Genomic DNA, 14,484 nt, shown 5'->3' with positions numbered 1-14,484 from the left:
TATCTTTGTATGCCTTCGTGAGTTGCATCTAACCCGTTGGTTGGTGCATGCAGCCCACTTTACCCATAATTTTGTTTATAGCTTTTATGAAACGGTGTTGGTGCGTCTAAATATATTTTTAAATAATCTATACACCTATTCAAAGGGGTAGAAACTTTGAAAATATAAGTAGCGCTATCATGTGTTTTGCCTCGTGGTTTTGCTCGCGTGAACAGGGTAAAACTTAAATCAAATGAAAGCGCGCCTTATTTTCGATTCTGTTTTGTCACTAAAGTAGCGTTGCGGAAAAGGCTCAATGGAGGCAGTGGTAAAGACATAATGGACGAATTTAAATTATTAAACCTTGCTTCATACAATTCAGAGAGAAAATAATAGTTTTGGCCTATGAACTATCGCAGCTTTACATAAATTTCAGTAAAAAGGTGATATCTATTAGCTGAAGACCCTGAAGTGCATATCCACCGCGAGCCATTTGGGCTCTCAAGCACAATTCGGTTTTCTTTAATTTGGCTGTTCAAAGCAATTACAGGTATATATATTGCCTCTTGTGAATAAAATTGTGCCGAAAATTCATTACTTAGATTTCTCGAAATCATATCAGAGGTGTTGCGGTAAAGATATGCGGATTGTTTGCCTTCTTGATATTTGTTTACATTTTGGTTGTAATTGCCACACCTTGTAAATATTCCGATATTTGAGTTTCATTGTGTTTTTTCAGGTGAGGGATAACAGTATGATTTCGTGAATCACATAAGATATCTTTCAACATGCTTCGCCGTGGTGGAAGGAGACCCAGGGCCTTGTCATCGACTGCAATCAACGAGTTAGCTGCGACAGCAGTTAGCCTTCCTGAGAATTTCACGGCATACACGATTGATCAAGGCGACGGTGCAATTGTTCATGCTACGTATGTTAATTTTCATATCTTTTCGTGTCAGCTTGGTGCATTATTTATCCCTTTTCTTCAACCACCACACCATTTGATTGAAGGCGATAAATACGATTAAGTCACAGCGTGCATAAAACCTTCTTGCGTTCATTTTTTCCTTCGTTATTTTTTCAGTGATGGCCAAGGAATATCGTTTGTTGAGCAGTATATCGATGGCCCTACTATAGAGGCCGTATCAGCCCATACGGTAGATGACAGGCAAACCACACTTGTGCAGACAGGAGGACACTTTGTGGAGGCGATATTAGAAGATGATGGAGATGTTCGAGTCATTCAGGTTTGCTTTTACTGCATCTATTTTTGTATAGAAGGGGATACTGTGCTGTGCAATAGTGGCCTAAGGTGCCCTTCAAATGTTAAGACCTTTGAGAATGTATTTTGGCATAAATTTACAAATGAGTTGTTCCAAGTTACCCTGTAAAATTGAGCCCTTGGTGCCTTGTGACCATTTTGTCTTTTCCCCATATCAAAGGAGTTTCCTATATTATTATCCTCCAGCTCTTTGTAATTAGATGATTTTGGTTAATTTTTATTTAGTTGATTTTGATTATAATTGCTTTTTTATTTTAAATCCTGAGTATGACCAAAGTTGAATGACCATGGTTGAATGCATTCAAAGGCCGTAGTTGATTCCCATTGTTTAAATCAAATACTATGTACTAATGCCATAATCCTCTCATTTTTGAATACTGCCCTTATTTCTCCTCTAATCTAATACATACATATATCCTTTAAAATGTTAGGACACAGAACTGTTATTTACTGTTTAAAGTCAATGTTCCCTAGAAAATTATTCATTTGAGTTGTTGGTGACTGAATTGTGTGTAGATTTGTTGTTCAAGTTTTCTAATAATATGGACAACAATTTTTTCATCCATGGAAGTTGCTTATTTTCTTTTTATATGATTTCTAGGAGCAGGTTTAATTGCTATCACCCCGGCCTGTCTCCTTACCCTCATTGAGTTTCCTTCTTCATTTCAGTTAAATACCAATTACTTTTTATTATACCAATGAACACTATTCTAAGCCTTTCTCCTCCTCGCTTGCCTGACATCCTTCCCTTCATCATGGTTACCACATTTACCTTCCTAATGTTTTCTTCATCACAAGTAATTTTTTCTAGATTTCACTCAATTATCACACCCCCTCTCTCAAATTCCATATCTCCTCCAGCAGTTTCGTATCTCATCATTCCGATAATTTCTTTGCTCCTTTTTTCCTCTCCATCGATCTTACCTTCATTATCATCTTATCCACATCTCGTGTGCATTTAGTCTAATCTTACAACTCAAGGAATATGAATATTTTATTGTATTGTATTCCTATTATTATAAATAAATATTAATTTGCAGTTATCAATCAGAATCCTTTTCGATAAATTTATGTTCTTACCACTCATTGTTATCGGCCCACTGCTTCCTGATTCTGTGGTGCTGTGTCAATATCTGTTATTGTGGCCACTTGCGATTTGATGGCGATAATGCACACTACTAATGTGGAGATGAGAAATATATATAACAGTGAAAAATTTCCATCCTTGTAATTAGATAAATTAATAATTTAATTCGGCTTAGTAAAACCACTTGTCTGTTTCCTCACACTTTTATTTAAACCGACCATGGTTTCGGCAACTTGTGCCATTATCAGTTTAAATAAAAGTGTGTGGAAACAGACAAGTGGTTTTACTAAGCTGAATACCAAAGATTTCCACCGTATCACGCCGGACACTATCTTTAATAATTTAATAATTATTAATTTTGCATTTAATTTGATTATTGTTATTTACGTTTATACAATCTTATTTTCAGCTGCAGGAAGTTGTGGAGGAGCTTTCTCCTCCATCATCACGTGGTCGTGGCCGTGGTAGAGGAAGAGGTAGGTTAAATTATGAATTGAAAGTTATAAAGAGGGATGGCAAGTGAAACAAAACGAAAATGGTCCCTCCGTTGCGAAACGTTATCTGCATTTCGTTTCGTCCCACAGTTTTAGTTTAGTTTCGACCCGTAGTAGTTTTGACTCCGATTTCATTTCAACCCTGAGTTTAGCTCCCCGGGTCTAATTCTTTTTCGCTTTGTTTTTACATTTTGCTCCCGGGAATGAACCTCTTGAAATTTTACTGATTTCAACTTAAGTTTTGATTGCCAACCCTAGAAAGAATCTGTAAATCTGTTCTGATAGAATTACAGCTTTACATTAGAGTAATCAGTCTTTTTTGTTATATTAAAGACAATAATTATTTTGTTCTTCAGGTGGATTGGGTGGACTGAAGAGGGCAGCTCTGGCTCCAGTGGCTTCTGTTTTGATGGGAGGTCCTCCAAAAAGACGTCGTCCTGGGCGTCGACCAATCACCGAGCTTCAGGCAGAGGATGAAAACTCTCTTTGCTATATTATAAGGGAGCAGAAGGCCACAGTGCAGGTACTGTGGGCTATCTTTTGTAAATATCTCTATGTGTATTATATTGGATATATGAGGATTTCTGTGTGTCTGTCAGCTATGTGTTTCTATGCGGCTGAATGGATTGCAGCCAGAGTTAGTACAAAGGTGTATCTCACGCTCCTAACCCTGTAGTCCTACATATTTTTGGTTGCCTCTGACGCTTCCTTCGCATCATTTTCTCATTACCGAACCCTGCAAGTGGGCTCAGTGGCACCAAGCAACCATTCGCTACCCTCTGCTCACTCTTTTGATAACATCCCCATTCGCTATGCCATGTTTGTGTATCTTTGTACACGCTGTGTGCGAGGTGACGGCTGATTTGGCAACTTCCAAATCCGAAACTGCCTTTACTCACTACTTCACCGTGCACAGGTAAATGGCCCACGACTAACCTTGCTGTCATTTTAACTGTGAATTCCGACAAATCGTGTTTCTTCGTATGTTCTTTCAAATTTTACCATTGAACGGTTGATGTAACCATGAATAGAGTAGTTTCCTTCATCAAAGAAAACGAAAAGCATTGATTGCGATTCGTTACCCACCATTAGTGTATTCAAAATATACAAATTATTTCGTTTTAGAAATAGCGGTTTAGACGAATGGCAATGGTCCATTTTTATCCTCATTTGAAAAGGGCCAGATTGGCGCCCATGCGATGCCACTCCACGTGACGTCACAGGGACCTAGTTTCTATACGAGAAGATAGGAGTTATACATCGTCTGAGGTTACCAATGCATGCATGAGGCGTAGAGCTCAGGGAAACATGTCTTAATAATCACTTATTAAAACTGGCTAAGGTCGGAAAGTTTTCTTCATTTGATAAGGAATTAATAATCCTTATTTAAGACAAGTGCTACCAGCCAGCAGGGTACTCAGCTACCCGCTAGCAGCCTGCGTCGTATCAGCGCTAAGCCTCACCTCAAGGTCACCTCACAGAGGGGCAGCGGGAACCAGAAATAAGTCTCACGGAGAGATTTCCCAGTATTCATATACTTACGCGTCACGTTTTCGTGCGCTTGAAATTTTTCACTTTTCATTTAATCGCGAAAAATAGATATCGTCATTTAAAAATCTAAATGCGTGAAATACGTTCTCCAGGTGTAATAATCTTTCGATTTAGGCAATAAAAAAATAAAAGGAAACCACCCTATTCCATGGTTCTAAGTTTCCCCTTCTCTGGCACTAATCTTCCCAAGTAATGCCGGGTGGCCTGCTGGTAATTATATGAATAGGAGCTTACCCCTTGTATCTCCATAGTATGTAGGCCTCCTTTTTTGCAATTATTAACAATTTGGAGTTTTTCTTTTGGCATATTACTAAGGTGGTATGTTGTTCTTTTTTTCTACTTTCCAGCAAGTTGTTGAGGGGTGGGTCCAAAGCTACTGGCTGAGTCGAGATGGGGCTCTTCTTTCCCTCACCCAGTTCTTCTTCAATGCCTCTGGATGCAAAGGAAAGATCACTCAAAGCATGCAGGCCACAATGGAGTACACTGATATCATCGCGAAAATGGCTGAAGAATTTGATGATGTGAGTGCTGTTTTTCAATGAAGTTGTTCATTTTAAGCTAGTTGACTGCTATGAAAGGCACCACAGCATGTGCTCATGGGCTTGAGTTCAAGGCTTTTATGGCCAAAAACGTTACCTTATTGTTTTGTTTGGATTTACAATTAATTTGATCCTTGTGTGGAGGGAAAAGCTGATGGATAGGCCCCCAAAAGAAGTCAAATACTTGGAGCAGGTGAAGAAGGACGTATGAAACATGGAAGTTGGGGAGCAGAAAGAACTACATAGTATGAGAAAGGAATACATAGAGGGCTACAAAATGCTTACCTTAGGATTTAAGCAATATGGGCAATGTTTTTCTTATAATCAGGGTCTGTCTGGGGTGATTGGGGGACCTCAATTTAGGCTCGTGATATTAATTAAGATTAATGGTAAGCACCCCTTACCGGGGGATTTGACACTGTTATGGCTCATAAAAACCAGATAAAAGTTATTATGAAAATAGCTACATAATTCGTTGTAAAAAATACGATGAAAAGTTCTAATTTCACTGCTTATAAAATTATAAAATGTAGGTACTATGCGATACCTCCACTGCAAAAACGCTCAACAATCGCCCACCAAATCAAATCCACTCATCTAGTAGCCATGCCCCCCTAGAAGCGAAAATAAATTTTGTCCAAAACAAAAGGTATGAACAAATTTTCCTTTTGAGAAAAATTATATTAGTATAAGAGATAGTACTAAAATACAAATCATTATTTTTTTCAAGCAAAAAACTACCTAATACTTAAATTGCTGTCATAATTTCTTTAAAATTTTGGTTTCATTGGCCTTTTCTGTGCAAAAAAGTTACAACTTTAACAACCACAGCTAGTTTTGCCCCCCCCCAGTTTTGATTCTGGGTACGCCCATTTTAGGTTCTCTTTTACTTTCTGACACTCTAATTTTATTTATTTTTTATATACTAATCTTATTACACTGGGTATACATAAAGTGTAAAGTAGCTAAATGAATATTTAGAATTTTTTAATAGCAAAAAAAATGTTGGCTCAAGTAATCTGAGTTTTTTTATTACATCTTTCATGTATGCTTCACGATAGACACAAGGGTTGTGGAGCCACTTAAGCTCGGTTCCGTCAGCGATCGCCGACCAGCTGACATGGCTAGACTGCCCCTAGCTTATAATCCGTTCATTGCTGTTTTTCATGATTCCTATGAAAAGATTAGTCAAAATTTTTGTTTCAATAGAGAAATATGTGTAGGTATCTGATTCAGTTGATTTCAATAGCCAACCACTATTATTTGTAGATAGATAGGTAGATATTCATGGATTTACTGTGTATTCATTAATGATGACAATGTATGTATGTATTTTATTCAGAATATAACTTTCAATTTTCTATTTCAACAGACCATGGGGAGTGATTATCCTCTCATTTTGAATGCTCCGCCATGGAAAAAATTCAGGGAGAACACAGCTGAGTTCATTCAAAGGCTGATCAAGCATGGGCACAAGGAGCGGCCTCCTCTTGGAGTTATGCCCATGCTGCATGACCAGTGTTTAATGGACAACCTGGTATCATTCCTTATTGCTCTTTCAGACTCAAATGTCAGAGCTTTCCGTCATACCGCCACATATGCAGGTAAGACTTTCTTATTTCTCCCTGCAGTCTTAGCTAAGTAGCCGTGAATGTACCCACAATTTATGTCACAGCTTTGCCATTTGTCTTTTGATGTAAAATGTAAATTTTTGCAAATTTAAAGGGTTGTTATACTGCCTTTCAATCCCTGTTTTTGTTGATGATTTAGGGGGTATGGTGAGACAGCATTGAGATTGTATGGGGAATTAGAAGCTCAACCCCAATTTTTTCATGGGGAATTGGGTTGGCGTGGTGGCTATAGTGTTGGCCTCCCACCCTGTGGGCTCGGGTTCAAATCCTGGCGAGAATTTTCATAGAATGCCCGATCCCTGCTTGAATGTTGTGTGGAGGGCATTTCAAGTGCAAAACTCCATCCGTCAGATGAAACGTTAAGCCTTGGTGCCTTTCATTAAGAGCAGGCTAATACCGATGCCGGGTTTCTCTCCACCATTCCTACCATACCATTCCCTCATGGCACAAATTACCTCGGCTGCCGGTTGCCTCCTCCAAATGCCTTGATAGAATATAATACATCTTGTGGAAGCTATTGATCTTACTCACTATGAGAAACAGTCTTCTTTCCAATACTTTTCATTAAATATCTAGCCTGATGATTAAATACAGTGTTGTGACCATTATCATATCATGGCCCAAGTTCAAAACTTAGTGTTGACAGAGAATTTTCAGTCTGCCTGATCCTTGTGCTTTGTTGAGGGGACTTCTAGTACAGCATTCCATCTGTCACATTTAATGTTTAGCTATCTCTTAATCTTGGAGCCTTTCATCAATAGCAGGATAGTGTTGTTGTTAGTATCTTTAGTGTGAAATTAAAAAAATCACGCCTTTAAATGATGGAAATACATAAATCAAGTGGCGAAATAATTTTCATACGATCTTTATCCTTATCTATGGTCAACAATTCCACGATTAGTTTGATGCAGCTCTCCAATCTCTTTCATGTGTATCAGCAAATCTTTCGTACCTCTTCTGTCTTTATCTTCTTAGGATTTCCTCATTGCTGCCTTCGTGGATCCATTTAATGTTCAGCATTCTTCTGTAGCACCACATTTCCAATCTCTCCTCCCACGATTTCTGTGCTGCTGTCATTGTCCATGCCTCACCTATCTTAACCATTTTAAACTTCTGTTCGCTGTTCCTCACCATAATATATCATTTCCTAAGTACTGATTCTTTATTGGCATTATTTGTAGGTATCAAGATGATGACTGCTTTGGTGGATGTGATTCAAACTACTGTTGGTACCATAGAGGGATTGCGTCATTTTCGTCATGCCGGGCTCTTGAAAGGTTATAGGAGTGGAGGTGGAAGTGTTACTCTCAAGAGGCAAGAACTGGAAGAGAATCTGGAGGAACTGAAAAATATTCTAAGCTACATGTTCAAATCAATTTTTGCTGTCAGATATAGGTAAGGAAACACAAGTATGCAAAGTTTGGGTATTTTCATCAGTTGATCATTTTTTGTCAAGTTTTTGTTCATCAATATATGTGAAAAAGTATATAAATGTTTCTCACTTAGACTATGAATTAGATAATATTATATTTAATTGATAAAAGTTTGAAATTTATTCAGAAATATTATAATCAGAGGTAATTCTTTCTGTCTCTGACTTGTAAATCATTTTGCACTTACAGGGACACCTTGCCTGAGATCAGGTCCATATGCCTTGCTGAATTAGGCCAATGGATGTTCAAGTATCCAAATCATTTCCTAACCGATTCCTATTTGAAGTACATAGGATGGTCCCTGAATGATCGAGTCGGTGCTGTTAGACTGAATTGCCTCCAGGTACACACATGATAGATTCATGTCAAGGATTATGGTTTTAGCCTCTGGGTGCACCAAAATTATGTACTGCATCCATGTATACTGGCTTGTTACATTGGAGATGTGCTAGCGGAATAGCTTGTGAAACCATTGCTGTTCTTAGCCAATGTATGTGGACATAGTGCCCAAAAATGCCATCTACATCTGGTTATTGTTGCATAAATGACTAGATATCATATTTATAAAAACAGGGATGCCTGCCATGTTGGCTTTTTTCTTTTAAATGTGTATTGAACCATGGTTGAAATGTTTAGTGTGATGAATTGTTCTTTACTGCTCTGAAACAGGTGTCAATTATCATTTATTCTGTATTTCCATTTAATGAATCAAGTAGGTGACATGCAACTGTCTTGAAATGTAAGCTCAACTCTTTCGAAATCAGCTGTCTCCTAACTTTTTTTTGTCTTTGTTGCAATTCTTTGATTTCCATTGAAAAATATGTACTTAGTTACTGTGGTTGTGACTGCGTAAAAATTTACTTGTTTCATGCAGTACTATTGAAATAGTAATCAGAATATTTTAATCCAAATATCATTTGAGTTTCAACAGAGACATTAGGCATCAAATGTCAGTTTTCAAGACAGTTTCCAGTGCCGCTAAAAGATTGTTTGAAATCTATTTAAAGTGAAAGTTTTCCTCTAACTTCACTATTATGAAGATTATCATGATTTACTTTCACTCTAGGCTTTGAAACCACTCTATGACTCTGAGACTCACCGAGGGAAGCTGGAACTCTTCACCAGTAAATTCAAGAGTAGACTCGTTGGGATGAGGGCAGACAAAGAGTATGATGTGGCTGTTGAAGCAGTGAAACTTGTGACTAGTATTCTGAAGTAAGTTAAACCCCATTGATGAGTTTAGTTGACTGGTAAGCTGGTACCAACTCACGTGCATCTTATGCAATACATTCTGTGAGATTTTGTTTATATAAATTGCTTACCTCTCATGTATTCTCCCACCCAAATTATGGCACACTTGCAGAAAACATGTTGCTTGATGGACTTAAAGTATCACTCTGCCATTTTTTGTGCATATTGAGCTGTTCCTGTGCTGAGCTTTTTTTATTATCTAAGGACATGCTTTCATAATTAATGGAGGGCTGCCCACAGGGGGGTCGAGGGGGACAGACGGGGCAGACTGCCACAGGCCACAGTGTTAAGGGGCTGATAATTTAGATTAGTAAAATTTGAAGTAAAAGTTCTCTTCCGGCAAGGGGGGCTTCACACCCAAACTCTGCCCCGGGCCACAAGAAGTCTATGGGTTGCCCTCTGCTTATTTACCATTGTCCTATTGAGTTATTCAGAATTGTAATAAATATTTCAAACCTTAATTTATATCATATTTCACCATAACTTACGAGAGTAAGAGTAATGCACTTGGTATTTTCAGTTTAGCGGGTCTTTCAAAATTCAACTGAAACCTTATTTGCATATTTTGACAGATACCATCCAGATGCCTTGACTGATGCTGACTGTGAACAGATATATGAATTGCTGTATGAAGTACACCGTGGTGTGGCTTTAGCTGCTGGCGAGTTTCTGCAGCAAAAACTATTTGTTCCAAAAACTAATTCCCTGGAGAAACCTTTAAACAAGGAACTTTTGTGTGACTTGGTGTATTTCTTCACAGCACACCAGGTTCGTATGTATCCTATGCCATAGGAATTGTGTGGCTCATTGTTCTCGCAATTGAGGGGTAACATTTTTAGAAATATATTTTAGCACTCATGCCATACGTTTTGAAATGGAACTCTTGAATTTTTAAGTCATATATAATGTGAATGGTCGGATTGAATACCTTGGATCCAAATATCCACGGATAATTCCCTTCACCGGATACTTTGGATCCAAAGTCGCTGAAGACATCAAACTTCAAGAGGAGAAACTTGACATCATCGACGTTAAATTTCTCCTCTAGAAGTTTGTGAACGTATGAGCTAGTGGAACCCAAGTGAACTGGGAAACAAAATCCAAGCTAACCATGATACATATATATCTTCTCCAATGTAAGTTTTTCCACGATCTCCTCAAAATCCGAAGAGTTTTTATGTGATGTTCACAAACACTTACAAACGGGGACAAAATTCCTGTAAGGTATTATTTTTAATCAGTAAAAGTATTTAAATGTGTATGGCAATCAAAGTTGGATTCCTTTGATTCCATGGGTCCAGAAGAAACTTGAATAATTACTTCATTTTATAGTGGGCAATTAAACCAGCATTTGGATCCGAAAATATCCGAAGATCCAACTCCGGAAATCAACGATGCGATCCGGATCTGGGTCCAAAAAAAATCCTGACACAAAATGCGACAGGAAAAAATATTGTGTGACATTCGAATAAATAATACTGCTCTAAGAACTGGAGCATGAATGAGGATTGTACCGATAATGATACATTGACCTAGGGAGTGTAAGTTTATTTTCCATCTTAAAGTTTAATTGAAAACATGACATTATTAGTTATCCAATTGATAATTGCTGAAGGGAATAATCTTGCATAGTTCTATCATCAGGAGCCTACACTGCTGTGTCTTCTAGTGAATAATTTTTGTGACTACTAAGCCACATTGGGAGTTACAGTTACAGTAGAATCCCCATTATCCGAGCTAATGATTAATAATACGGGAGAGACAGCACGAATGATCGGAAAACATGGACAATCCAAACTTTCTCTTAAACGTCTTGTAATGTTTATAATTTACGTAAAACAAACAATATATTATTATTAATGTTCCTATTCTGTTATTTAAGAGTGCTTCCCGGACTCATTGAGACTTTCTTCTCCAGTTCGCGATCTTTTTAGCGGCGATAACATGGTTGTACTCGTATTATTAATGCTCCATGTAAGGCCTAGTTTAAAAAATCTCACATCCGTGGCTGTGTGTTCATGAATACAGAAAATTGGTTTGCGCGAATGCTTCAAAACCACCGCTTGACATCGAAAACTATACTGTCAGGCTCCACACCATGTAGTCACGTCTCGCACAAGTTGCCCTGGTCGCAACTGCTGCGCGCCATGTATCCGTGGTCAAGGAGTGCAGTCGCACACTGCGAGGCTTGGAAAACAGGAACACTGTGCTCCCGTGAATGCAGCTAGTGCGTGATCGCTTCCGTTTTACGAAGGGGATTCAAACAAAAATAATAAGCCCGGTGTATCCTAGCATTGATGCTGTAATGCTGATGATTTTGCGTCCAATTTTTTAAAATAAAGATTGCAGAAAAAATTGAGCAAGAGTGAAAATCGTGCACGGATAATCTGCTACCTGGATAAACCGCAGCCAGATATGCTGTGTGATATGATATGCCAGAGTGTGCTGTAATTGCATTCAAAGTTGCCCTTGGGGCAATTTTTTGTAGCGTAGACTTCGTGTCAACTCTTGAATGAACTCTTGTAAAAGAAAAATTGTGACATATAAAATGTTAACATATTTGAGCAATTGTGTTAGCGACAGGACCACAAGTTGGAGCTACTCTGGTCCCATTCATACAAATTGGCAAATTTGATGCTTTCAATAGCGTGTAAAAGCCTTGTATCATTTGAAATTGCCTCAATTGAGAATATGGCTTCTAGTATGAAATGATATCTGTTGTAGTTTTCATACTTTCATGCTCATAGTGAGTCCTGTCTTTTACAGCTACATGAGCATGCACTGTACCTGGTGGACTCACTCATCGACACCACTCCAATTTTGAAAGACTGGGAGAGCATGATCAAGCTGCTTTTGATGGAAGAGTCTTTGATCTCCGAAGTTGAAGATCCAGCATCTAGCCCACTTGACGAGAGCCAGCAGATTGCCCTGGTGGAAATAATGACGTGTGCAATTAGGCAGGCTGCTACTGGTGAACCACCTCTCTGTAGAGGTACCTCACGAAAGGTAAGTTAACTGCTTTATCCATCTGCTGCAAGGAATTTGTACCGTAGAGCCATTACAGCCACCCATTGTTCTATTAGCTCTTCATTGGAGTATCTGTCTATTGATTCATTTTCGAGTCCCTGCAAGCACTCCCTTACTCTCCCATTGCTACCTTCATCTATTCCCTCTATCCTACACTTCCCCTTCTCAAAATGACCAGTTTTTGAATCCGAACCAGAAAACAGATATTAAGAGAAAACAATGACAAATTTAAATTTCTGAGAAAATGATCGGGAAAGTATTACGTATTGTAACAACGCAACGTCGCTGGGTGGTTGCGAGAGTGAGGGCATGAGCGGTTAATAAGGGTTTGTTTTAAGACGGAACCTATGCGCGATAGAGTTTACCAGGCCCAGACCGGCGTGAGTGAGCGACCGGCGGAGAGAGGGGAAGGGAGAGGAGAGTGGGGCGGCGGAGAGGAAGTCAGCTGATAAAGGCGCAGGAGAAGAGGGGAATGAGGGGAGAGCGGTGGCCGCAAGGAGGAAACAGGTGAGCTCTCTCTCGATCGCTGACTGCTAAGGAGTGAGGAAGTTGGTGGAGTGCTATGCCGGTGGCCACACAGTTGCTGCAAGACGACCGCGCAGTACCGGTAGCCAACTTCCCGGTGCCTCCAGAGAGCTCGGCCTGGGCCACCTTACCTGTAATCGACTTCCCGGCGCCTCCAAACTTCAGCCAATGCCACCTGACCTATAATCGACTTACCGGCGCCTCCACACTTCAGCCAATACCATCTGACCTGTCATCCTACGCTGGTAAACTCTCTCGCACGAGATTATTAAAAATTGATTGCAGAATTGGGGGTGGGCTGGGTGAAGCATGGGTTTCCCGTCCGTTTAATTTTTTGTTGGGTCGCAACGGCACTTTTGCTTATGCTTCCGTGCTTTAGCTCTCGTAATCTACCCGCAACCGAGCTCAGCCCATGATTTGGTTGGTTTTGTGTAATGAATGGATTCTTTGTGGCATTTTTTTTTTTTACTTGTGGTATTTATTAGACCAATAAATGATTATGTTACAAACTTAGAGTCTCTGTACGTTCGCCCCTATACCTTCCACGTGTTTCATAGAGAACCTATTTCACGGCCCACTGCCGACGACGCTAGCCTGGCACATTAGTTTTGTATTTCAGTATACCGGAGGGAAGGCGCCCGTACGGTTACAGTATATATTATCATCTCTCTTTTTTTGGTTATCTGTTTGGGTTTTCTCCTCAATTAGGGCATTCAATCAAAGATCTAAATAAAAATCACTGACTCATTCTCTTCATTGGATGAACTTACCTTTCCCCAATACAATTAATGTGGTTTTGCTCACTGTACCCTGCATCGCTCAAATTACAGCAAGGGATTCTTCCATCCTTTTTCTTCAGTCTCTATTCTTACCCGGAAGGTGTCATAGAGCTCTGTATTGCAGCAGTGTCTCCTTCCTTTTGTCTCCCCCCCCCTATTTAGGTCTGAGCATAAAAGTGACTGACTATACCCTTTTTCCGAACTGTTGGCGGCTGGGCGGTAGAGAGCTATTAGCCAATCAGAGAAGCACTGCCCGTTCCACCTCACCATTCCCCTCCATCCCCTTCGCTCTTCCCCTCCATATGGCCGACCAGCGTTGCCGGTCCGGAAATAACTGTATGTGAGGTGGTGCGAGTGCAATCTCCATGGATTAAGTTTGGCAACACTGCATGCTGGAGAGCAATTTTCACTGCACAAAAGTCTGAGTTAGACTGTGGCCTCCTACACACTTTCGCCTGCCACTCTTCTGTGATTGGCTAGAAGAGTGGGTAGGCCTCGAGCGCATTCAATGTCACCTGCCGTCAGTTTGGAAAAAGGGTATAATGAGCCTTTCCTCAGAACTGTATCCCAATGAGCTCACTCAGGGTTTCATTTCTGTTCTATAATCAAAGCTTTACTGTAAGTGTATTTGCACTGATTACTGACAGAATTATTAATTTGCCATTTCATGTATTTTATATCTTGTGTAAACAGGTTATGACCACATCAGAGTTGAAACAAGTGGGTGATGATCGTGCAGCTCTGTCAGAACATTTTCTGAAAGCTCTACCTCAGCTCCTTTCTAAGTTTATGCAACATCCAGAGGCTGTGAAGAATTTAATGGCCATCCCTCAATTTTGTGAGCTGCAGTTATTCTCATTGAACAACATGGAGGAGGTATGGAGACATATTACCTTTTGTGCATTT

At 39.6% G+C, this 14,484-nt stretch overlaps 1 protein-coding gene across 3 annotated transcripts in view; it reads left to right on the top strand.

Annotated features, from left to right (window-relative positions):
• The first annotated feature begins 278 nt into the window (after nucleotides 1-278).
• The window catches only part of LOC124155865 (cohesin subunit SA-2-like), a 37,205-nt gene continuing 22,999 nt past the window's right edge, over nucleotides 279-14,484 (top strand). For 2 of the 3 annotated variants that reach the window (XM_046530021.1, XM_046530019.1), the window contains exons 1-13: nucleotides 279-529; nucleotides 719-907; nucleotides 1,064-1,226; nucleotides 2,758-2,824; nucleotides 3,199-3,365; nucleotides 4,741-4,914; nucleotides 6,305-6,536; nucleotides 7,745-7,958; nucleotides 8,186-8,339; nucleotides 9,063-9,211; nucleotides 9,820-10,015; nucleotides 12,014-12,253; nucleotides 14,272-14,454. In XM_046530021.1, coding sequence (XP_046385977.1) covers nucleotides 768-907; nucleotides 1,064-1,226; nucleotides 2,758-2,824; nucleotides 3,199-3,365; nucleotides 4,741-4,914; nucleotides 6,305-6,536; nucleotides 7,745-7,958; nucleotides 8,186-8,339; nucleotides 9,063-9,211; nucleotides 9,820-10,015; nucleotides 12,014-12,253; nucleotides 14,272-14,454 — 2,079 coding nt within the window. In that variant the 5' untranslated portion in view covers nucleotides 279-529; nucleotides 719-767. The remainder of the gene's footprint in view (nucleotides 530-718; nucleotides 908-1,063; nucleotides 1,227-2,757; nucleotides 2,825-3,198; nucleotides 3,366-4,740; nucleotides 4,915-6,304; nucleotides 6,537-7,744; nucleotides 7,959-8,185; nucleotides 8,340-9,062; nucleotides 9,212-9,819; nucleotides 10,016-12,013; nucleotides 12,254-14,271; nucleotides 14,455-14,484) is intronic. The other variant, XM_046530020.1, reaches the window with a different exon arrangement.

The sequence above is a fragment of the Ischnura elegans genome, chromosome 3 (genome assembly GCF_921293095.1).
Source record: "Ischnura elegans chromosome 3, ioIscEleg1.1, whole genome shotgun sequence".
NCBI lineage: Eukaryota > Metazoa > Arthropoda > Insecta > Odonata > Coenagrionidae > Ischnura > Ischnura elegans.
Note: the sequence above shows the minus strand (reverse complement) of the source record. Positions and strands in the feature narration are given on the sequence as shown.